The sequence below is a fragment of the Falco punctatus genome (assembly GCF_963210335.1).
Source record: "Falco punctatus genome assembly, chromosome: 2".
NCBI lineage: Eukaryota > Metazoa > Chordata > Aves > Falconiformes > Falconidae > Falco > Falco punctatus.
Genome location: NC_137581.1, coordinates 93,431,632 through 93,456,596, shown reverse-complemented (window position 1 = coordinate 93,456,596; position 24,965 = coordinate 93,431,632). Strand labels below are relative to the sequence as shown.

At 43.2% G+C, this 24,965-nt stretch overlaps 1 protein-coding gene across 2 annotated transcripts; it reads right to left on the bottom strand.

The window, feature by feature from the left end:
- Positions 1-1,781: 1,781 nt before the first annotated feature.
- Positions 1,782-23,951, bottom strand: ASB9 (ankyrin repeat and SOCS box containing 9). Of its 2 annotated transcripts, XM_080375266.1 has the most exons (8): positions 20,808-23,948; positions 14,363-14,442; positions 13,119-13,226; positions 12,028-12,178; positions 9,755-9,889; positions 8,201-8,392; positions 4,650-4,815; positions 1,782-3,423 (listed from the first exon to the last, which is right to left on the bottom strand). In XM_080375266.1, exons 1-7 carry the CDS (start codon positions 20,899-20,901, stop codon positions 4,691-4,693), a joined length of 885 nt encoding a protein of 294 aa, XP_080231392.1. In that variant the 5' UTR covers positions 20,902-23,948; the 3' UTR covers positions 1,782-3,423; positions 4,650-4,690. The 2 variants fall into 2 exon arrangements, with proteins under 2 accessions (XP_080231392.1, XP_080231393.1); XM_080375267.1 differs by lacking the exon at positions 1,782-3,423 and having other exon boundaries at positions 4,807-6,637; positions 20,808-23,951.
- Positions 23,952-24,965: the final 1,014 nt, after the last annotated feature.

Genomic DNA, 24,965 nt, shown 5'->3' with positions numbered 1-24,965 from the left:
AAAAGCTCCAGGGATTTCAAAAGCCCCAGACTCGGCAGAGACTCCACAGTTTAATTTGTGAAGTGAAACATCTGACAGATTACAAAGTCAATTTTACTTCACAGCACTAAAGCCATGAATCTAGTCCTGTGTCTCTTAAATCGGTGATGACTGATGAGTTTCAAGCCCTTGAAAAATACAAAGGGCACTAGTTCAGAAAGGAAAGGCTTCACCTGGCATAGAAAAGAAATAAGAGCTTGTTGCATGATGACATGACCCGGGTATTATCCAGGTGTGTTACCTGAGCACTCAGATAGGGCTGGAACAAGGGTTACCATGTTGAATGGGGATATAAGGATTTGAAACATTTCTCTTACCAGCAATAGTTCACTGCTGTAATTTTAAAGAAAGGTGGACTACCTGAGGCATCCTAGAGAGCACTTTTGCATCAAATGTTGCCAGTGTGCATGAAATAGAATATACCTTGGAGCAGTGAGCTGAGCAATGTATCAAGGAATGACAAATAATTGATTGATATGCAGAGAAATAACTCAGGGGAATTTTTATCCAAAGCCAGCAGGGTTCAGGCTGGGTCTGCAGGGCCAGGCAGTCTCCATTTTGAAAGATTCATTAATCAAGAAAAAGTAGCTTCAAGAACATCAACCCTTGGACCTTTGGCTCTCACAAACACGGATCTGAAGAGAATTGAGTACATCCCAATTTAGGGATATAAGCACTCTCTTTTCTCTCTTGTACCACTCTGTTTCTTGTAGCACCACTAATCTGCCCTTTTGCAGCTGTTCTGTACCATTTTGCTAAATTCGTAAAGTAACATTTATTTCCTTCTTAGTCATCTTTAAATGAATTCATGACGGTGGAGCTGCAAGAGGACATTGCATACACTCTGAAGATGTATATTAGATTTACTAGATTAGGATGTCTGTGGTTTCCAGTTAAGAGAAAAAAATGAAGTGTTGAGAAACAAAGAGAACAGCTGTGCACCTCTGCATATGTGGAACCAAAACAACTTTGCAAAAATTTGTTGCGTCAGACATCTTTAAAGAAATCAAAAGATAATTTTATTGCTTAAATCAGTTGCCTTCTTTTGCTGAGGTGTCGGCTGTTTAGTTCTACAGTTTTCAGCAGCAGCTCTCTACCCAGCAGAAACGTCTTGTAAAGCAATTTGCTGGCATTGCCCTCCCTCTTTCAGCTGGTCTCTGTGGGCAGAGACTCCCAGAGATGCATCTAACAGAGAGGGAATTACTGCTCTCCCATGTCTCTCCAGCCCCACAGCGTACCTGCTGGCTGCTGGCAGACACCCCGTGGGCTTCTGACCATACAGGGATCTCCAAAGACTCACTTCAGTAACGGGTTCCTGCTGTGTAGGCACACACCAGGGCACCCAGATCATTACATGTGCCTCTTGCTGAGGAGGCATGAGAAACACATGGGTGCAAATCAGTAAAAAAACCCAACCAAAACCAACAAACTAAAGATGGTGACCGTCTTCATTTACATCTTTTCCTACTTTGTGAAATCTCTGACTCCTTTTCACTAGCCCTCGAGTGGAAAAAGAATTGCAAGAATCAAACTCCACTTTAAAACATCAGCAAAAGGCAAGATTTGCACAGTATTTGCATTTTAGTCTTATCTTTACTATAGATCTATTTGAAGGAATTACTCTACATTACCCGCTTGTGGGCAGGATTGCAAACAATTAGAGTTCAGTCCAAAATTCCATAGTATCAAGCAATCCACAAAATTAGTGCTATCATTTAAATAATGAATGAAAATAGAACAAAAAGAGTATAAGCCATTTATTTTTGAGCAAATATCCTATACAATTGTGGTTTGACTACCACTAAACTGCTAACAAAATAATAGCAAAGAATCTGATAAAATATATTCCTGAAAAAATCTTTCAACTCCTACATTACATTTGGAATTATTTCAAACACAGGAAAAGATCCAAACCTCACCTATAATGAGCTTATTCAGTTCGTGTCTTGTACAACTTCTACAGTTTATAACCCGATAAGTGTGGATGAAGAAAGCTGTAATTCACCAGTGTTGATCACAATTTACATTAAAATAAATAAGCAAATATACTAAGATGGTACAAGCTGAACATACAGAATTCATCCTAGTTACACTTGATCAGAGTGATTCAAGTAAACAGTCACACTATGAAATTTCCAGAAGAAAAGCAGTCTAGAAGCAACACTCATCATCTTCTCAGAGCAATTTTCTTCTGCTATTAGCATTACTCCTATAAACCCATTGGCTGAAGTTACAAAATAAGATGCTAAAAGGTAAATCATAAAACTAATATGTAAAGAAATCTCTCTTCATCATCTAAAATATAATAAGCTGGATCTTCCAGCTTTCCAGTGTGTCACCAAAGCAGGGATTCTTTACACTTTAATCTTCAACAGTTAAGCAGTAGGTTTGTTTTCTGTTCCCTACCTGTTCAATGTAGATTCAGTTTTTCCAAGATAACTGATTTTAGAAGGATCCACCTTCCCCACCCAAGATGCCTGCTTTTATTCAGCCTATAAAGACAGATGTGTATTTTTCTTCCCCAGCAAGAGGGAAAGAATATGGAAGGCCATCTTAAACCAGTGAAAAATTCACAGTAAAAGTGAATTTTTACATGGCTTAAATTATATATGATGAATTAGGTGAGATAAGTGAAGATTTCTGTGTGTCTCTGTAACAAGAGGACTTACAGACCTAACTGTGTTTGTCATTGTGTCCCATTAGGGTACAACTTAGTGTTCCACAGAGCCAACAGAACTGCTATTGCTGTGTTTGGTCACCACAAAAAAAAATAAAAAAAAAATCAAGCTATCATACTGGATATCTATAGCCAGCAGTCATGTTGTCCAGCCAAGGATTTGAACTGTAGTTTATGTCAAATACGAGCACCCAGGAAGCATTTGATCCATCCCCTTTATCTTCCCATATGCAAAAGGGAGGCTTGCACCGCACACATCGGCACACTAGTAAACATCAAAATAAGTTTCTGTATCTGAAGGCTGCCAGTCTCTCCATTTACAAGATGAGGACTCCATACATCTTACTGCTGGCATTAACAATGTCGTCACAGTTTTTGTGCACCAAGCCCACAGTTACAGGTGTCTCCACAGCAAAGTGAAAAAGAAGAGGATCTCCAAAAGCGTCAAATTGCATGGCCTGCCCCTCCAGTGCAGGGGCAACATGGCAGCAGCCCCTCAGAGGAGGCAGTGGGTGCACTGCAGCTGCCAGGTGATGCAGATGCACCAGAGTTCAGAGCTGGAGAGGGTACAGGGTGGCAGGCAAAAGAGCTGGAGCTTCAGCATCCTCATCATGCACATGTCAGGCAGCTGGTATTCCCAAGGGAGCACCCAGGAGAGGGCAGAGTGATCCGAACTGCACTTTGGTTTGTGGCAGCAGGACATGTTTCTGGGAGGGAAAGAAAAACACCCAGTGATAAAGTTTAGCTGGAGAAAGTATTTGTTTTTACAGCTTCGGTGGAATAAGAATGACATATGTCTTGTTTGTTTGAGAGGTGTGTGGGCTGAGCCAGCAGCTCAGCAACTCAGCAGGGGACAGAAATTACCCATTATCTTTTTAATTTGGAATGGACTTTAACGTCAGTATTTTCATTGTTCATTTTATGACCACACATTAGAGGTGGTATTATTACCACTCACATGGAAGATGCTATGAATGAGGTAACATCTCTCCAAGAAAAAAAAAAAAAATTATCTCACTCTTATGATGATCTCTTTTCTTGGGTGGGGAAAGGGGAGAGAAGCTGTTGTTTTTCTGATGAATGCTGAGAAATGCTTAGGAAGTATCACCTAATTTTCAGGGCAGAAAGGGGGAGCTCTCGATGCCTGCAACCGATAGCCTGTTAGCCTGTGTCCTTGAAAAATAATGTGCAAGGAGTAAATGTGTAGTTCTCAAGTGTGGCTCCCTTAAGTCTCAAAGTGTCAGGAATAAGTTATTTTAATGGACGATTAAAAAAACTTTCCCCCCTATGATTGCACTGTAGGGAGCTGCCATCAGCAGCGACCTACTTGCTGTCATGGCAGAAACGAATGTTTCAGATGCTGATGATTGTTGGCTGGTGCTCATCTATCTGCAGTGTGATATACTTAAAAAATAGGTAACATCTGCCAGAGGGCTTCACTGGCTTTGCAAGTACCTTCGACTGGGTTCCCTTTCCTTATCCGTGCAGCGGTGTGGGTACAGCCCTCACAGATGACAGGCAGATGAGCGCTGCTTACAGAGAAAGTGTAGCTATCCTTAGTACCCTTAATATATACATGACATGCTGTTGGTGCTGGGCTGAGATATGAATTTTCTTTGTAAGAGGCTGTCAACCACAAGCCCTCTGAAACTGTGCCAGAGAATCAAGAGACCTAATTTAAAACATTATGTTCATTTTCCATGCTTTCCAGGGGGCTCTTAAGTCTCATTTCCAACTTTCGCCATGTAACCATGCAGAATGGTTCCTTGCCAAATGACGGATTTGCTAGGGGTGGTGGCAGTGAGACCTGCGAGAGTTGGTCAATCCTGTGTTTCTTGGACCCAGGGCTTTACTAGAGACCAACAACTATCACAAATTAACATCGCAGGCATTGGCAACACTACTGATGAGAAGAAATCTTTCCTCAACAAACCTTCCTGTGTTATTAGAGGCACCGTTTTGAACAAGAAGAGCTTAAACGTGGAGAAGGAAATGTTTCAGCTCGTCCGGCAGGAGAAGTCCAGTTATTTTTTGATGCTGCTTGTGTCCAAAGCACCTCCTGATGCACAGGCGGCACAGCTGCATCAAGGACAGTGGCCCTGGGGAAAAAGCCAGGGAAAAGGTTACACAAATGGCTTTATTGTCCCCAAATTGTGAAGCTGAAACAGCAGCTGTGCACCACCACTCTCCCCACCTCCTGCAACACACCCTGCACTGGGGGTGCATGGCCCCCAGAATGCTCAGCAGTGAAAAGCCAGACCTGCACCCACCAAAAGACATGAGCCCACCTGCAATTCAATACAATCCTTGTCACTCTCTGTCATTACACGGCCACAAGTTGTATTAGCAGCATCAGTCTTTCGCATTTAAGCTGCACAAGTCTGGAGCAGTTTGTGTTGTCTGAGAAGAGATGCTCTATGCTTCCTTCAGAGTCCTCCCCCCTCCCACTCCCCCAGTGAGATCCAAGTTTGTAGCTCCCTGCTTTCTTGATACTTATTTCACAACAGTGACAAACACATAGCAAAAGAACTACTATATAAACCTTTATTTCAACCATCTGTATTAACTGTTCCCATGCTGATAAATACAAGCCCTGCTGAAGAATCTGTGGTGCTTTTTTTAAATGTAAGTATAATGGCATTATACATTTATTTGGGTCACTTATCCTTTTCAGGAAGAGGTAGTTCCTGTGTGATGTTTTAACTGCGGCACCTGTCGATATCCAACCCTGCAGTGTGCTATTTGTGCGGCGATGTGCAGCGTGCAGGGGTGACAGGCGCAGACGGTCGTGGGGGGCTGTGGGAGGGCAGATAAGAAGGGCAGGAGGGGAGAAGCAGCAAGCACAGACATGGGGGTTGGATGCTGGGAGCAGGGAGGAGAGAAGGAGAGACGCTATAGAAAGTAAGAAGGAGGTAAGCAAGCTGGGAGGGGACAGCTTAGGTGTTTCCCTCTGTGCCTGGCTACTGGGTGGGTGAGACAGCAGTCACCAGAGAGCTGAAGTGGCAGTAGAGTGCACTGCAGTGGGAAGGAATAGGGGCTGCAGCAAAAATGCATTGAGCTGGCAGCTTTAATCGGTTTTGAGACTTCCCTGGTGCAGGGCACCACATTTCCAGCAGCTCTGTAAGGCTGAAAACTGCTGCACTGCTGGAAGGGCAGCACAAAGGGCTGCGCCCTTCTGCTAGGAGGCAGTGGAAGAGTTTTAGTTACCCTGTGCTTGGGCACAAAACAAGGCAAGCTGATATGGAGCAAGTTAAACTGGCTGTCACACTGCACGTGTGTGTGGCCATTCTGATCCCATGGAAATGCCCTGTCTGTAAACATCTAATTTTAAAAAGGTTTCCATTAACAAAAAAATCCAAACAAAGCCAAAACTTAAAGACTTCTCAAAACACAGTGCCACTGCACTGAAAAATATTTAGCAAGCACAAGCATACTCCTCAAAAACACAGTGCATTTTTGGATCATTAGCTAATTCTCCCACCTACACACAGGACTCTCCCTGCAATGCAAGCAGGGTGTGCAGTGGTCCGGCAGCATGGTGGGGTCCTGGGAGGAGAGGGACCACAACATGTACTACTCTGGGCTAGTCCTGGAACGACTGGGTCAGCACAGCCACTGACTCATCTCTGGTGGCAAAGCAGGCTCCCTCCAGCCTGGCCCGGCCCTGGGCACAGGGCTGCTTCCCCCCGGCATCTGTGGTGTGAGGGGAGAGGAGCCATGCCTGGGAGCAGGGCAGGAGAGCAGCAGCTCAGCTGTGCCAGTGCTGAGGGGCTGTGGGGCTGGTGGGATGACTTTGATCCTCGCAGAACATTTCCAAACCTCTGTGTGAAACCAGAGCGGTAATGTTTGCAGCACTCTCCCAGGCTGCAACTGTTCAGCTGGCCAAAGAAGTTAGACATCAGCTGCCCATCAGGCGTGACCCTATTCAGTGAAAGACATGTTGGAGAAGATCAGAAAAACACTATTCAGCAGCAAAATGCCCTTCAGGCATTTATCTTTCTGACTTTGATTGCTGAATTTCACTTTGAAAAATTCCTTACCGCCCGAGCTGTCAGCTCAGCCCGAGCAGCGCTCTTCAGGCCAGCCCTACAGGGTGTGCCTGAAATATTTTCCTATCTCAAATAAACAGGACACATGCAGTGCCACAGGAGTCAGGAATCTAACACAGCAGGGACTGAAGCTCAAAGAGATCACTGCCCTGTGTATCGTAGATTAGGCTGGGAAACCAAGTATCAGTTATTCATACGTAACTTGCATAGCGCAGTTGTTTTCATGTTAGTATTTCAAGAAGGGCCTGATTATTCGCTTTGTTATTCCAGTTTTACCTTGGTGGAAACCTTTTCATGATGATAACAATCACATCAACATGTGACTGACATAACAGACTAATGGATTACACCATCAGCAACTTGTTTAAAATAATGAAAATCCAGATTATTTGGTAATGTGTGTAGTTTACTGACTGAATAAGAGCATCTAAAAAAGCACACAAGTGCACCAATGAGTAGATACTGGAAACCTTATTCTAATTTTCCTCAGGAATGGTAAGTAAAATTTTTATCCGTAACTCATTATTCACAAACAATAAAATAAAAAGACCTGGAACTATTTCACATATGGGTACAAAATAAACACTTTCTAAAGGTTAGGCTTACAGTTTGATATGGCTGGATTGTTCAGCAAATAATGTTGGCTTTTAAAAAAACCTAGTGTATAAATGTACATACGTATATGTATATATTCATTATATCCTGTGCAATTTTCCTTGATCCCTCCCCAAACGAGCTATCTTTCATTTTAAAGATGTCTTTACACCTACATAGAACTTGGCCTGACAATAAAAGGGCAAAGAAGTAGAAGATCAGCCATTCAATAAACCTTTTTTTTCCAATATCATATGCATTAAAAAATTTCTGGTTCCAATTTTGCATTTATGCTGAGACCAGTAACTAGCATGCACCTGACAGTCAGCACACTGTATAACCAAAGATCCCAGCCCGAGCGCTCGCTAGCTAGCCTCAACTCTCATCAGAGATGATTTACTGCCTGCGCTTGTCGGCATGCTGCAGATAACACTCCTGGGTGTACTTCCATCTCAGGCACAAGGGAACTGAAAGACTCCCGCTAACTTCAGTGCTTCAGATAATCAGAAAAAGCCACCATTAATTTCTAAGGAGCATTTTGCCTGTTTTTTTGCCCTAAACTTTATTTCGCATTATTTTGCAAGCTCCACATGAGTATTCCCCCATGCAGTAGATTGACAACCTGTGGGTTGAAAGACGGGTAATTATTACCATTACCAATATCAGTGTGCCACTTCCGTTCTGACGCTAGAAAACACAGTGTCCCTATGTCAGCTAAGGGTAGTTATTCTCAGTTTTATAGTTCTAGTAGCATGGAATAACACAGCTTTTTGCAACGGTTTGTATGGGTTTTTTTCTAACAGATCCTGAGCGAACAAGTAAAACAAGTGTTAAGGGGCACCTTCTTTCTGCAGGAGCAGTCGGCCCACCGGACTGCCTGCTGGGACCAGCTCCATCGGCCTCTTGTTTTCGGCGTTCTTCACCCAAATGTCTGCTCCAAAGTCAATCAGCAGTGTCACCAGCTCTGCACTGCAATTCCTGGCGGCCACGTGCAGAGGGGAGTCCAGGCCCTTGCCGCTGTTCACGTTTGCTCCTGAACACCAAAAGATGACAAAGAATAATGACTATACAGTAGCCTATTTCCATTTCCTGCACTAGCTGCTAATTCTCTGAATAATCTGTAAATCTGTATGCTACCCAGGTGTGGATCTCCTTATGCTGGGGCTTGGTACTACAGTTTGCATGTGCACATGCACAACTCACATTGGTTGAGGAGGAGTGGGGCTGTCACTGAGAAGATGATCCCAGAGGAATAGCGCAAGAGGAAGTCCGTCATCCACAGCACGGCCCACGGACAACTTGAAGCAGGACAAACATGTAGTTCTATTTACAGCCCACCTTTGGTCCCCATCCCAGTGCCCTATTCCTTTAAAATACACCCTGCTCTGTACCAGAGGCTTAAACTGGTGCGATTTGCAAATGCCAAAGTATCTGTTGAGGAAAAAATGCGAGGATGGAAAAGTTCTAGTGGCCCTTGGTAGAGAAGGGTATAAGCAAGCACCCCTGATGAGTGTTCCCCACCCATTATACTGGGCTAATGGCTCCTGAGGCACCCTAAGAAGGGTGAGCTGCAGAACTTATTAAAAACTATTTATACTGTTTTTATAGTACACATTCTCATTTACAGAAGGCAGCAAAAAACATATGACACAAAACAGAAAATAGTAACTAAATATTTAATATTTAGCTTAATTTGTATTTGACTTCTTTAGAAAAAAGATCACGTGCTGAATCACCTACCTAAAAGGTGATCTACATGATGTTTGCTTGTTTTTTCCAAAGTGGCTTTCTTGGTCTATCATTTTTTTACTAGCTATGAGGCTACTTTAGTTTATATGACCCCTTTGGTTAGAAGAGTTGCACTACTGTAGATAGCTAGATAGCAAGAAATGGTCTTGCATAATTATCCAAGGGCTTGACTTATAGCTAGGTTTGTTCCAAAGTAGTGCTGAACATTTTTTCTGTGTTGGAAATATTTCCAACTTTTTTTGAACTCAGTGGAAATTAAAACATATTTGCAGAAATACTATGTAAAAGTGAGTCATATCCTTTGGGTAAAGAGGGAGGAAAAGAAAAAAAGGAAACTTTTTCCTGCCCTTTTCAAGTAACTGCAGCATCACACACAGAGGCACTGGAAAGGACGTTTGTTCCATGCACCACCAACCATGTGAAATCCAAGATCACTCATCATTTTGTTGTGAGCTGTAAAGCTTGAGCTCCTGGGTCAAGAAGACCCTATTTACCCTGCTACCCCATTTAACCCAGGGCTGCCATTAAGAGCAAAACTTCACCAGGTCCCAGAGCAGGAGCTCCTCTAAATGTTTGATGTAAAGAGTATCCAAAGATAGATGTTGCAGGAAACAAAAAGTACACTATCCTTTATTTTCCTTTTTACCTGACTCAAGCAGCTTCTTGGCACAGTTCACTTGCTGGTTCTCACAAGCTACATAAAGCGGAGTACCCAGATGCTTGATGTTGTCATCAATATTTACCCCATGGGACGCGAGGAATTCGACACATTGTACGTGACCTTAAAAGGGATAAAGGAAGAGTCAACTCACAGAGATTAGGCATTTTTTTTTCCAGCAAATTCTCTATTGCAGCAGTGTAATTTGGCAAAGATTCAATGTTTTGTCAAGAGATGGTAGCATTACACTTTCATCTGCTCTGATGTTTCCAACCTGGAAAACGGGAACTGCAAAGCCACGGTTAGTGAAACAGGCTAAAGCCCATTCATTTTACCTGACTCATTTCAGATGTCTACCAAGGATGGGGGGGGTGGGGGGTGGGGGGGTGGAGGGGGTGGAGAGAAGGGAGTTTGATCTCTTTGATCTCTACTCTTTGATCTCTGCCAGAGCCCCAGGAAAGCCAAGACCCTTGTGCCCGACCAGTCTGTCAGTGTCCCACTGTAGGGACCCATCACTGATCAGTCCTGCTGGATCAGAGCTACTCGGCTGCCTTGTTCAGGGAAACGCAGCAACAGCATCGGGGGACCCCTCAGAGGGTCTGGCCCACTTGATTCGAACACATTACCCGCTGCTGGCCACTGCTAGCGCCACGAAGGACTAACACCAACAGTTTATGGAATAACACTATTAGTATAAAATTGTGACAGAATAAGGTTCAAAGATTGCTGGTGATAAATACACTGCCTGCAAAGCAAGCTTTAAATGATGTATCCAATAACAGCCAGCATAAGTTCATCATAGAAAAAAAGTTCTAACCCAGCAGGCGTCCCTATGGGGGAGAAGACAGGTTCAGGCTGTGCACTGATCCCAGAAGTTACGATGGAGTCTTCCCTAACTTCTCCCCTCATCTGTCCACTTTTTAGACCCCACAGTACATTGTATATTCATTCATCATACACAGGACTGGTTAGAAGTTTCTCGCCTCTAATGCAAATTAGTACACATCCTCAGACAGCACTGCTGAAGTTCTCTACTAACTACACATGGTCCTCAAGTGGGGTTTTGCCCTCTTTCGGGGTGGGGCGGGGGGAGCTATTTGAGTTGGAGGTCATGATCTCCCACTACCGTAAATATCTTTGTCTTATTTTCAACTAATTTTCTGTTGATGTCAGTGGATTGCAACAACCTTATCATCAAGTTTCATAGACAGAACTTTCCTCATTTGAAGGCTTCTTTCTGCATAACTTAGATAATGGTGTTCTTTTCACTATTTGTTCTTTGCTTCTCATCCTCCCCAAGGCTGACTACCTCATTTATAAGTCCCTTCATTCATAACAACTTTAGAGGGGTCAGCTTGACCTAGCTTTGTGAACACTGAACGAGAGTTGGGTAATCTGGGAGTCTAGACAACAATTCCCCCTCCTCTGAATTTACTTCAGTCTAGGACTAGTCCATTTCCATCACTTTCAGGTAGAGCTTGAGTGACTCTAGCCATACATATTGTTGTTACCAACTGGCATCACGTGCCCAGTGAGGTGTAGTAGTACCTTGGAGGCAGGTAACTTTGGGGTGAAGGTGTGTGTTAGTATTACAATGAGATTATTTCATCTGAGGAAAGTAAATTTGCCACAGTGGTTGGCTCAGCAGTGGACATTCTCTCATGTATTCTTCATGCAACAACTGCTATGCAGCTTATCAGCTGTGCGGTGCCATCAAGTTCCCATTCCTGCAGGGAACACAACAGAGCCTGGCCGTGGGGTCTCCACTCCGCTCCATCCTCTGTTTCTCCTATCAGCAGGTGCTGAGCTGGCAGGATGTGTTTCTTAGGGAGCTGTGGTGAAGTAGATTATGTGCGTGCCAGCCACCCTGAAAACAGTAGCTGTATTTTACCCTGAAAAGCTTTCTGTCCCAATTTTCTCTTATTCTCCCACACCAAAATTATTTTATCACAGAGACAAATCATGTTTCTCTCCACTGTTTTTGAAGATTGCCAGCTGACTGCCTGAGATGTCCACATTGTAGGCAGCTGACTTGGACAATGCATCCCCTACCAAATGTCACCACACAAACTCAGTCCTGGAGAGCTGAGCTGAGCTGCCCAGGTCAGCACTGGGGTTGGGAGGAACTGCACCACTCATGATGAGACCAACTAGGAAGGTATTTCACATGACCCAAATCAAGAAAGTTATCTTCTTTATGTCTCTTCTACTTCAACACGCTGCTACCAACACGGAAAGGAGTGCTGATGTTGGGGGGTTACCTCTTTTAGCAGCTTCATGGATGGGGGATGCCAAGTCACAGGGCGGGTGCAGGCTGGCTCCGTGCTGCAGCAATAAATTCAAGCAAGCTACACTGCCACTGACACAAGCGCTAAACAGCGGCGTGTGCCAGTCTACAGTGACTCCATTCACCTGGAACAAAAATAACACAATCAGGCTTTCTTTTGCCTTCTCACTCTTTCAAAATTGACTAAAATTATCCAGTTCTCAACAGAAAGTAGGGTTCTCAATACTTTTTATTTAATTCCTTGTAAAACTTGCCTACTGATTCTGAAGATTGCCACTTTTTATTAAAAAAAATAATATTAAATATTTTTTTCATTTTAAAAATATATTTTTAAATTGCTCCCAAGGAGAAGTCTCTTTTCCTGCAAAAGAATGTTTAACCAGACCTCCAGGGTCTCTTGAGAGTTGCCAAGTTACCAAGTTAAATGTGCCCATTTCTTAGTTATCTCATCTGAAACACACCTGCCCATAGTCCTCTCTTGAAACAGTCCATTTTTAGCTGAAAGTGTGCAGCCCTCTCCTTTTTTTCAGTTTTAAACTGAAAGGTAATATATGTACAATGAGTTAATTTTCATATTCACTGTAATTTCAACATTAGCCTGAAAAGCAGGTACCATGAGACACACTCATTTCACCACTTTACTTGCATGTTGTTTCTATTTTCTTCCCATTTTGTCATTAGTTGTTCCTAACAATCCTAAACTCCTGCTTAAGACTGCATATTGACACCAATAAGATTAGTGTGTGCAGAAAATAAAACACACCCTTGACTGCTGCATCATTATAAAACCTTTGCAAGGGGAACTTCCCCTTATTCTTTCAGTAAACGATGAGAACATTGCACATTCACCTAAAGAACAATAATAACAACTGGGTTTTAGATCTGTGCTTTTTGGATTGCTTTATTAAGAAGTGTGTTTTATGACATATGTCCCTTAAGCAGAGCTAAGTACAGAGTGTAAATCACAGTAATATGCTGACATGAAATAGTACATCACCTAGCATTAAAATGTGACAATACAACATACTAACACTAGAGACAATGATCTGTCCATCATGTACTCACCCGCGCACCATGTTTTAATAGGACACTGGCACAAGCAGCATGACCCCCTAGGCAGGCTTCATGGAGAGGAGATACCTGATCTGCTGTAACAAGATTAACATCACTCCCCTGATGAAATAATGGAAAATTTCATTACAACGAACTATGAAAACCCCAATAAAATAAAACAGAATAAAATAAAAAAACAACCACATTTTCTAGCTTTAAAGCTTTATGTAATAAGACCTTTCTCAACTGACTGGGGTTACTCATCCCAATAGCAGAGAAAGGCTGTGATGCTTTGACTGGAGTGGATACTGGCACAGCATACCAGAGGTTGTGCCTTCTACACACTGCTAATCGGCACGGAAAGCTGTAAGCAGTGGACTGTCCAACGTGGCAATACAGACATCCTTTTAGGAGCTCAGTATGATTTTATTCCTACTGCACCATGAATAGTAAAATCTGAAATAAATAGTAATAAAAAAAAGATTAAAAATTGCTACTAGAGCTCTTGGCCAGGTAGTGACTGCCACCTTTCTACATCACTGCTCAAGCCTTCTGACCTCCTGCCTGCTGAGTCTGCAGTTGTTTGACTAGATTGAATCCAGAAATGCTTTTGAGGGTTTTCTGTTCTTTGCAGCGAGGCACGCTCTGAAGGAAAGCCAGCTCCTGCATTAGAGACCATTTGTTTGATTTTTACAGGATCTTTCGTTTCTTATAGCAATCTTGGTGCTCCAGAAGGTTAAGCTGGAAAAGTCTCCAATATCCCTTCCCTTTCCATCAACTCCACAGACTAAATCCAAGAATTTTAAACAAACAGAGCAGTGAGGTTGAGAAATCATTTCTTCCTACCCTGCCCTTCTGCAGCAGGAGCAGGGACACTGGATACCCTCAGGTACTTCAGATACAGATGTGTGGGTGGCTCAGCTGGAGCCTTGCCTGGGTCTGGAGCTGCCCCCAACCCAGGACACCAAACGCTTCTCACAGGTGCAGGACTGCAGAAGGAATCCCCGTGACTATGTTCCCATTACCTGCACCAGAATTAAAGTATGACCCAGGATATTTCAGTACATCATCAGCTTAGTGCACAGAGCTTGCACTAGGCAAGGAACTGCTTGTAGAAAAAAATCTGTTACATGCAGATTTCACTGCATTCTAGTCAACATGATTTTCTCACCCTGGAGGTTTCACAGTAAAGCACAGAACACATTCCACCACTAAACAAACCCAGTAGAGATCATAGCAACCCAGCACGGGGGTACCTGTTTGATGAGTTTCTTCAGGGTAAGCAGACGCCCATGGACCGAGGCATCATGTAAAGGAGACCAGTCTGAAACAAAGTCTGTATGAAGAGAGACAGGAAAAAGGCTAAAAACTATGTGGACTGTTTCATCAGCATAATCCACTTCAACTGCATGACCCCAGCTGCGTGACTCCCTTCTACTTTATTTCTTGAGCTGCCAAGCTTTCCTCGGAGCAGCTGCCCAGAGGGAGTGAGACAAGAGAATGGCTTCTCTCTGGGCATGTTTTTAACTCATCCTGGAGCAGCTCCCCTTCAGAAGACAAGAGAGAGATTTTCAGGACATCACTTGCTCTGACTGAGCTTGTTCCTCGCTTTGAACTATTTCCAATGCCTTTGTTTGCACAAGCTCATTACACTTTACCAATTAGCTCAGAAGGACTACCTTTTGAAAAGGCTATGGCTGGTCAGTCATTTACCCCTAAACAGAACTGGGCTAGAGTCAACAATACCTAACAGGAGAAGGTATCAAAGTACAAGGAGGTAAATTGTGTCCACGTGTTGATTTTGCCTTTCAGTTTTCAGTGTTTGGTGTTAGCCTGTGCCGTGGTGCATTTTGAGTAATAGCTGTATTGTTGAAACCACAAAGTGAAGTACAGCATGTATATGCCACACAAATATTAATAGAAGGGTATCTTCAGTATTACAGATTTTATGGCTCAGAGCCAGCTGACAACAATAACCCCTCTGGGAGATATTTACCTCCTTCAGCTTTCATCACCTCAAAACCCAGCGTCTGGTCTACGTCAATGGCCCAGGTTTCCCCTAGGAGGGAAGAGAAGCATTTCCAAATGGCATTTCGTGCCCAGCTTCTTTTGGAAACTCATTTTGCTGCTCTCTGATGTGTCCCACTCTCCTTCCACTAACTACAGGGAAAGTCCCAATGACTGACTTGGACACGTTGCTGAAGTTTTCAGGGGCTATACTACATCGTATGCATGGAACAGGATGCTTAACAGTGAGAATTCTGCCTTCAGCAACAAACCCTAATAAGCCACCATCATTCTTTAGAATAATTTTTACAGATTAGCTGACGATGTCAGTGCTTATACAAGATCTGCAGAACATGCATGAGAGAGCTGAACTCCCTATGGCCCACATCCTTCTCCTGGCTATGCCACAGAGTGCTGGAAGGAGGTAATAATCAAACCAACTGTGTCAGCCACCTCCCAGCTCATTTAGCTATTGCTCTCTCACCTTTAAGCGTGTTCAGTAAAGAACATCAAATTTAAACAAGATAAGATCTAGTACAGCGAGACTTACAATGGTTTTGTGATTGAAAAATTCTGCGCTAAGTAAATCGTGACCTGAAGATAGTGGTATCTGAGATGTATTGTTTATCACACGCAGAAGAGCTTTGCCTGCATATCTGTGTTAGGTAGGAGGATGGCTTTTTCCCGGCATAGGAGTCGCAAAAGGTCTGCTATAGATCTATAATTACTCTCACAAGACTCTTTTATGACTGTGCAATAAATTTGTCTGGAGTTGTTAATATAGGCATAAGAATATTTTTACATTATAATACACCATTTTTGAGCCACTTGATGTTCATCGCAATGCTTATCTGCATAGTACACTTTTGCAAATATGTACATATTGCACCATATTGTCTCTGAAAAGTGGCTCATTGGTGGACTAAATCAGGGAAGAATTTAGTGTTTCTCTTTTTGGACATCAACAATGGGTCTCCATAACAAGCAGCTAGTCAAATTGGTAGTAGTTACACACATATCACAAGAGGGAAGCCAGCTGGTCCCTGTGACAGTTCTTATTTGAATGAAATCAATGAAAAATAAAATCTAGCAGAATAATCAAGACTTCACCTTCTCTTGTGAGAATCCTTTCTTAACAATATTCAAGCATGCTCCTGGCTCACAGGACAATCCCAGGGATATTCTGGGAATAACCTCAGGATGGGTTTGAAGCCTGAAGGGGGGTAATCTTGTGGAACAAGGCCCTTAGGAACAGAGGTCATCAGGGAGATTGGACAAGCAGCTGATTCAGAATTTTCACTATTTCTCCTCATTTCCCTGTCTCTGGTTATGACTGCTGCTTGGTTAGGGGAAAGGAAAGGGCGAGGGTTTGTATAAAATACTAGGTCATTCATTGGTTTATGCTAGGTTTATATTTACTTGATCTAAGCTATCATTGGATGCCTCTTGAGCCAGAAAGAAGGCTTATTTTGTGTCCACTGGCAACTGACTATGACTACAGCCAGGATGCAGATCTGATGGCTGGAGCTTCTGTTACCTGCTCAGTATATCTTGCTCATAGGTGCAGTTAAAATTACTATCGATCAGCTTTGAATTCTGAAGGAAAGATGACTTGGAGAGCCGGCTGGGAGGGACCGTCAGCCCTGGGGTTGTGCCTCCTCCAAGCATGGGGCACAGCCTCCCTCCTGCACTCTCCCCAGAGAGAAAGATTGCTGCCTTCTCCTGCTCTTGGCATGTATTTGTTATAGCTGTGGGTCTGGGTCTTTTCCTTCAGATCACAAGTTTGTTGCCAGGGAACTTGGAATGTGTTTGGTGATCTATTGAGCATGGGCTACAGACTAGGTGATTGGTGGGCACTTTGAAACCTGCCATCTACTCCACTGCTGTCTTTGACTATAAGGCACTGTACAAGACTGTGCAGACTTGGTAGGTAAATCTATACTGCCAAGTAAAGAAAGCCAGGAGGCTAATTCAGTATTGAGCTTTAAGCAGGTGGAGTCTGCACCATTTGGTCTGAAAGACAGAAATGGTCCCAATCTTTTTTATTTAACAGTATAGAAATAGCTTAGAACACAAGACTCCATTAGGTAAGTGATCTTTTCCAGTCTTGTATTATTTTCACTATGAAAAGTCAAAGTGAAAAAATGAGAAATTGAGAAACAACTCAAATTTCACTGGCACAGAAAGATTCTATCAATTCAGATGTGACTCTCATTTGGGAGAAGCCTCAAAATCAGAAGGCCAAAATTAGAAGCACAATAGAACTTTATGGGCAGTACTGAGAACGTGAAATATATAGAATGAACTTGGGAAATTTGGGAAATGTATGTCAATTAGGGTTTTTTTTTAAAAAAAAATGTATTCTTTGTTATTAGCATAATTTGAGCTCTGCCTGCCTCCTTCTATGTTCTATGGGCCATGTCCCACAACACGTTGTTCCAGTAAGTTCACAAAAATCCTTTGGCTTTAGCAAATTGACAGCCATTTCCAGAAGCTGTTGTTCCGGTCTCATAAGGATTACCAAACCATGCTACAATTATTAAAGAACAGTACTATTAATTGACTAAAATAGCTTTGCTCTAAGTAATATGTGTCAAATGATGCTTGTCTGATCATGCTGTTGTTCTTGCTGATCCTGCCTGTGTTACCATTGGTTGTGTTTCCAGGCTCTGTAAAAAGCTTTTCATTTTCCAATTTAGAAACTGATGCCATTGTCCAAACTGCATGACTTGTAAGGGAAGCATGTTCATAGTAATCTAAAAATCAAAACTGAGGAACAAGTTTTCTGAATTGTAGCTTGATCTTTTTTTGGCCACACAAACACAGGTGGGGTTTTGTGCAATCTACCAAGTTATTATATCATTGTGTCAGCATTCTGGTCACCACGGGGGAAGTGCATGGTCATGCCATCACACCCACATGCAGAATTCATAGATTCAGTGCTTGTTTGAGAAAAGGCAAGTTTCTACTGACCAGACCAGACCATAGTCATCTGTGGACTGGCCATTAGCTTGCAATCTTGCCAAGTCTTAACAACGAATTAAAAGACTGATCACATAAGCATCAAAAATAGACAGAAAATAAAAAGAAGTATGTGCCAACACATTGTAATCCAGCTGGGAATTCTGTACTGAGAAAAAACAAGGCTGCTTTTTCTAAACAGAAGTGGAGGACTATGGTAGCTTCATACCAACCTTGGATACATTGGGAAGAGGGTGTTTAAAGGTCTGTCTGATAATTAATTTCCATGGCATATGTCCAAATCTGCTGCCGTGAACATCATGGCCCCAAGCTGCCATCTCTCCTTCCCTAGCTTTGCCTGCAGCAAACACATCCACCCTCAGGCAATGCTGGGGAGGCAACCTCCCTGCAAAGGAAGGCAAATTTCCCCAGTTCTTGCACCCAGGGCATCACCCTCCTGCAAACCACAAAGTTTCTATTCTCTACCCACTCCAAGCTGAAACTCGTGTTTCTCACCTGGAGGAGGGAGACCAAAGTGGATGTTGGGATCTCGCTCCCTGCTTCTGCACAGCACAGCAGGCATATCATTAGACTATAAATGATCAGTATTTATACCATACACAGGTTTTTGATTAAAGCCTAAGCAAACGCCAGTGCTAACCAAGCATGGACTTTAAAATCCTGAAATAGTGACTTTCTGGAAAGTCCTCAAAACACTGCCCATCAGAGCTGCCCATGAAGGAACAAGGCTGATGTATGTGGGTGTCACAGCTGTATTCGGTGTATGTACCACCACAGGAACAAGGATTTCTGATTGCCAAAAAATAACGTACAACTGCTCTTTCACAGAGGAATGAGACTGTTCAGCCAAACGTGAAATTTACCCACACCTTAGTCCATAGACAAGTTGATTCAGGTCTCAACAGCTTCAGCACCTAGCCATCCAAAACCCACTGGCTTTCAGTGGGACTGGGTCACCTAGCTCCCCTTTCACCACTGAAAATCCCAGCCAGCCCAGAGGTTACATTAATCCTCTGGTCATATTTGATTGCATTGCCATCACTTGGGCATGTGAATGCTGGTAGTGTGATGGTACAGAGGGCGCCTTATAGCAATAACCACACAAACGTGCAAACCCTGACTTGTCCCTGTGGACAACAGAGCATTCACAGGACCTTCCTAGAAAAGCACTTGGTTTTGTGTTGATGGCTGAAAGTATCTTTTTCCAGGCTCTATGGGGAGGGTGTTGCACACTCTGTGCCTGTCCCCAGGCTGCTTTCCTTCCACGGTGGTCACGCACAGTGCAGCTTGCAAGGGGCTTTAAAATCCTTTTGATGGAGGTATGTTCTTGCATATATATTGCATATATATCTATATATGCCTATGGCATTATATATAACAGTTTTACAAATGGTATTTTTCATATTCTAAGGCTTTCCCCTAAAGTTTGCGATATAAGCGTCCTGAGCCAAATGCATTCCTGCTGTAAGTTGCCAGCAGAGCTTATTGATTCTGCTAAGGAGCTGGCAGACACAAGAGGAATGGATAGAACTCTGATTTTCAAGGACCAAATGATTTATGTGCAACAGTGCCGCATGTGGGATCCCCGCCTTCCAGCCTCCATTTTGCTGGAGCTCATCTCCAGCGTGGATCTGATTTGATTCACACTGTTAATAACATTGCTGTTCCTTCCCTCCCACCCTGGCCTCAGGATGTACATATATGACACGCATGAGGAGAGGCAGACTACACAGCAGATGTACCGATCATCTTTGCATAGTGGGTTTTGGGTCTTAATTTTCTCTTTGGTGTGAATGTAAGCATCCTAAAGAGGCCAGGAAAGGAGTGAAGACAATGTAAAGTTGCATTATCTTAATTTACTTAATTCCCTCTGCATTTGCTACGAGATGAAGGAGTAGCTTCTCAGAAAACAGAGCTACAGGGAACATGTCCAGCTAAACTACTATGTGAAGTTAAACTACTTGTCTTTTGTCACCATGTCATATTTTCAATGGCTCTGAGCTAGACAACAGAGCAAGGATCAGAGTGAGGCCATTTGGCTGAATAACTGCACACTGGTGACCACAACAGCATCGGTCACAACTGACCACAATGTCCCGGCCATTGCAGAAGAACCCACTAGGGCTGGTGACTCAGCCTGGGCAACAACACTGGGGTATGCTCATCTGAAAGAAAAAGAAAAAGAGAAAAGAGAAAGGAAAAAGGGAAAAGGAAAAAGGAAAAAAAAACCCCAAACAAACAAAAAAAAGCAACCAGAAAAAGAAAAAAGGCACAAAAAAAAAAAAAGAAAAATTAAAAGAAGAAAGGAGAAAGGAAAGGAGGAAAAAGTAAGACAATTAAAAGAATGAAAAAGAAAAGAGGAACTGAGCCAGTGCTCAGCTTCCAGCTGGCACTAATCTAAGTAAAACGTGCCACATTGCAACTTCATTTTCAGCATGCTGTGGTTCAAGTGCTGCGTTTGTTTCCGCTTGTACAAGCAGTGGTAGAGAATCAGACACTGATTTTTGTGATACACCAAAAAAACAACCAAAAATTCAGTATCAAATAGGAACAGCTTATTCAAACCCCTGCTGAAGTGCAAGCTCATGGGAACGTTTTGTGGGACTGACTGTGGTCTTGCCCTGGACGCAGGACATTGGGAGCAGCATGCTGCTGTGCCTGACCCTGCCCTTTACTGCCGCTGGCTCGTGGCGAGGCAGGAGTGTTACTTACCCCTCATCAGCGGGTTTGATAGGGATGTTGCAGATGTCTGGCCTCCAGTTCCTTGCAATTCGCTGGCATTTTGATTTGTTCCCTCATCATCCATCTCAGCCCTGTCTGTCCAATTTCTGTTTTTTCACTTCGTGGTCGGTCTCGAGAGTTCAAATTCCATCATCCCCGGCGAGACCCCAGCGATGGGAGTGATCTACTAAGCAGACTCCACACGCACAAGTCAAACAGACCTTGCAGCAGACCGGGATGTGGTGCCAGCAGCACTTTGTGCAGAAACTTGAGTACCTGGGTTGGGATTTAACAAAACAGCTCCCTGGCTGCCCTGGTAGGCAGCCAGTGATCCAGCGAAGCGAGAGATGTGCCTGATGTCACATCCTCTCCAACACGGCGCCCAATCGGGGCGCCAGCCCTCCTTTTTTATCAGGAAGGAAATTCTTAGTTTGCCAAAAAAACAAGACAGAAAGCCAGTTCAACTAGTTGAGCAAACTCTGCCTGCAGGGGATTTGCAATGAAAACCCACAGAGATATGAGCGCACGCGGATCTGTATCACTCCCAAGCAAGCTGCTCCCGAGCAACTTTGCCACGCACTGGACACTGCACACACTGCACCCCTCTTATCTGCCAAGCCCTGATGGTATGCAAGAAACAGAGAGCTGCATGCCTGCTGCACAGCAGTGATCACCGCATACCCTACAGATATTGAAAACACATGTCCGAGGAGCTGTGCTTCCCACCGGAGGCCCCGCGTTGCCTGCCCAGCATGGGAACCGCAGTGCTGCGCGGGTCGTTTCCTTTCCCCCCAGTTCAATCGATCTCACTGAGTCACACTCACACCCAGAGTTTCATATCTAAGCAATGCCCTTTTATTTTTAAGCAATTTCTCAGTCTAAAACAAACATCACAAACTACCAGTGAACAAATGGCAATGCTTTTTTTCAGGAGAACCTCTGCCCCATTTCTCTGGGTCTGTTTGCAAAACTTTTCTTCTCACAGATCATCTCCATTTGCACTTTTTTTCTTGCCCAAATTAGTATAATTTACAAGCTCAAATTCCTTTTTCTGTCCCTGAATATTTGCCCATTTGTGTACAATTGCAAGCAGGCAGAATTTCCATAAAGTCTAAACCAGGTAAATAAAAATTATGTTTTGTGGGTGGGTTTTTGTTTGGGTTTTGTTGGGTTTTTTTTTTTCCAATTTGTCTACTAGAGCAGAATTTGCATTTGTGTATTTGGAGATACAAAATTGCTAATCCTGGGCTAATTCTGATCCTAACTCTGCTGAGCCTAAGCAACTTGTTTTCATTTTTATTCCTATCTGTAACACATGCAAGAGATCTGGAATCATGTTTAGGGTTTATTTGTCCATATCTTTAACAATGATCAGTTATATTAAAAGATACAAACAACAGCTGAATGTCATCCACAAACCCTGCCAGCAGGGAATCTGTGAAGGCAACCTGGGCACATGCTGATGCACAACTGCTGCTGGGGACAGGACCAGCCCCCTCCAGGGCTCTCCCTGCTGAATGCCTCCTGGCTCCTGGGTTTGGCCCTGCATGCAGGATGCAAGCTGACACTTTGGTCTGACTGGAAATCACATTTGTGTCTTAGCCATTAAAATTTCCGCATTAAAAATGCTGTGGGAAAAAAAAAATGTCTAAATGGAGAAAGTAGTATAAATATTGGTTTTTAATGATTAACATGTAAAATAAGACATGGAAAAACAATTTTTCTGCTTTAGTATTGCTTGAGTTTAGTGGTTTGGTTATGTGTGATCATATCTTTAGCAGTATTAACAAACACGCCAGCAATTCCACCACAAAAAGGAATCAGCATATGCATCCAAGTATGCAATAGCAAGGGTTATAAGTGAAGAAACATTAACAAAGAGCTTTAAATTCAACAATAGGAAGAAGGAGCCTACAAGACAGAAATCCCTTAGTCCCTAGTCACCCACAGATAGGGAGACTTTGGCCATTTGGTCCTTTGGCCAAAACACCTGCTGACTGATAGGGTCATCATTTGAATAGTCTGTTATTAGTTGCACATGCTTTGGTCATGTTGTGTTACATAAAGCTCTGCCTTGGCAGATGAGCTGTAGCCTGGTCTTCCTGGAGGCTGGCAAGGTTGCACAGAGCACCCAATGAGGCCCATGAGCCTGCAGCCCTCCCCAGGAGGGCAGACATTCCTGCTCTCCACCATCCTTGCTGAAAGGGGGGCCTCTGAGATTCCCACAGCAGGTTAGTAACCCACAGGCATACTTTATCCTGGGTTGTTGGTCTCCTACTCCACATGTATTTGTACCTCATGGAGTAAATAGACATAGGGTTCAAAACAGGAGTTTCTGGTTTGATCACACTTGCCTTCTGCCAGCACCAGAAGGGCAGAGACTGGGGCGAAGCCACAAGCGCAGGATCTGGTTGCCACAACCATTCCTCAAAACTGGGGCTCCTTTCAGGCTACAGGACCACACTCTAATTTCACACATTGGGCAGGATTTCTCATTTGGATCATGATATATTCCTAAATAACTAGACACCTACCCCTGGACTGGTCCTGAAGTCTTTAATTAGTCAGAGCATCTTCATTCTTGTGATGATTCCCCAATCTTTGTTCCAGCCTGGAAGTAAGTGTCTTATGTTAGAAAACCCTACCTTTCTTCTAACAAAACAAAACATGTCTTCTCCTGGAGAAAAATGGCCCTTACCTGGGACGTAGCCATCCCATTTTTGGAGTAAGCAGAATTTCTTCAGGTGTTAGTCTTAGGAACAACTCTGCTTAAAATTAGGCACTCAGCTGGCTCTGGCTCTTTGCAGTAAGAGTATGAGGCAAGAAGTCAGCTAATTGCTTCAAATCTACAACAAGTTCATAAGATTAAGTAAGCTTTCACACATCTTCAAACAAGTATACCAGTTTTATTTCAAAATACACCTTACCCTGTCTTTGCATCCTAAAGGGCCTACAGATATAGACTGTGTTAAGCCATTAGGTGGGAAATTGAGGGAATCTGTAAGTGATGAGACAAGATTATCACCTCTACGCACACAGTGGGGTAAAGCCTCCATTTGGAAGAAATTCTGCAGTCCCTGGAACCACATGATTCCATCTCCTCCAAGTCCTGCCTGACCCATCTACATTGCTATCTTGCACAGCAATCTTTGCAGGTCCCTTTGCCCATTAGGATTTAGGTGGGGAAGGGAGCTCTGCCCAGCTCGGGGATTCATTTCATACTGTATATATATACATATATATATATACGTGTGTACATATGTACATGTAGACATACATTTATACAGAAAGATATGTACCTGTATTTATGTATGTGTGTGTGTGTGTGTATGTGTATAGGTCTCTGTACACATATATAACCAAATTACATCTTCTACCCATTTCATTTAAAGCAAGTTTCTCCCGTCACACGGTTGAAGAGCAGGAAAAGTACCTGCTAAGGGTCCTATCAGAAGTGAATGCCTTAGCCACCACCCAGAACAGTGCCATTTCTTTTGCACTTATTAAGGGACAAGTAGGTCTGCTTGGATTTACAAGCTGACCCCAAAGGATTGAAGGAAAAGATGTCTCATGTTGTCTCTCTTCAACTGGCAGTTGCAGTGGCAATTCCCAGGCTTTGTCACTTCTGGAAGTGCTTTTGTGGCCCTCGCCCATGATGAATGAGGCTGTATTTTCAAATCATAGGTCCACAAATATTTTTCTTGCAGTTTGTGAAAATGCAGGTTCCTGGGTTTCCCCATCCTTTGCATTTGTCCTACGTGGCATCCACTACAGTCTCTCTCCAGCATATGCACACCTTCTCCTCAAAGAATTATTTTCTGTTTGGCCAGATTTCACCTATCGATAATTCTGTGTGCCCTATACATTAACAAGTTTGGTACGTTTTACAGTTGTAAGGAGTCTAGTTTTAAATTTTGCTGAGTTAGTAGTAGAGGCACAATGAGTACAAAGGCCGAATTAGTGACACAGAAAAGAGTGAAAAAGAAAGAAACATCGCTTTTCTTCCCAATTGCATTCCTTTCTCTTTGTGGTGATTTTCCCCACAGCAGTATGGGCAGCCAGGAAATCAGCATGTGAGGTTCCTAAAGCCTCCATTATAAAACATGTACCATTACCTCCCAAGGTGAAAGCCTTATTTGTTACACCTAC

What these genes read in the sequence shown, in the direction of transcription:
- ASB9 (XM_080375266.1), bottom strand. Translation starts at nt 20,901, where the DNA reads ATGGATGATGAGGGAACAAATCAAAATGCCAGCGAATTGCAAGGAACT. An exon ending in TGAAGAAACTCATCAAACAG is followed by an intron (nt 13,227 to 14,362) that starts GTACCCCCGTGC and finishes TTATTTCATCAG; the next exon opens with GGGAGTGATGTTAATCTTGT. An exon ending in CCATGAAGCTGCTAAAAGAG is followed by an intron (nt 9,890 to 12,027) that starts GTAACCCCCCAA and finishes ATCCCTTTTAAG; the next exon opens with GTCACGTACAATGTGTCGAA.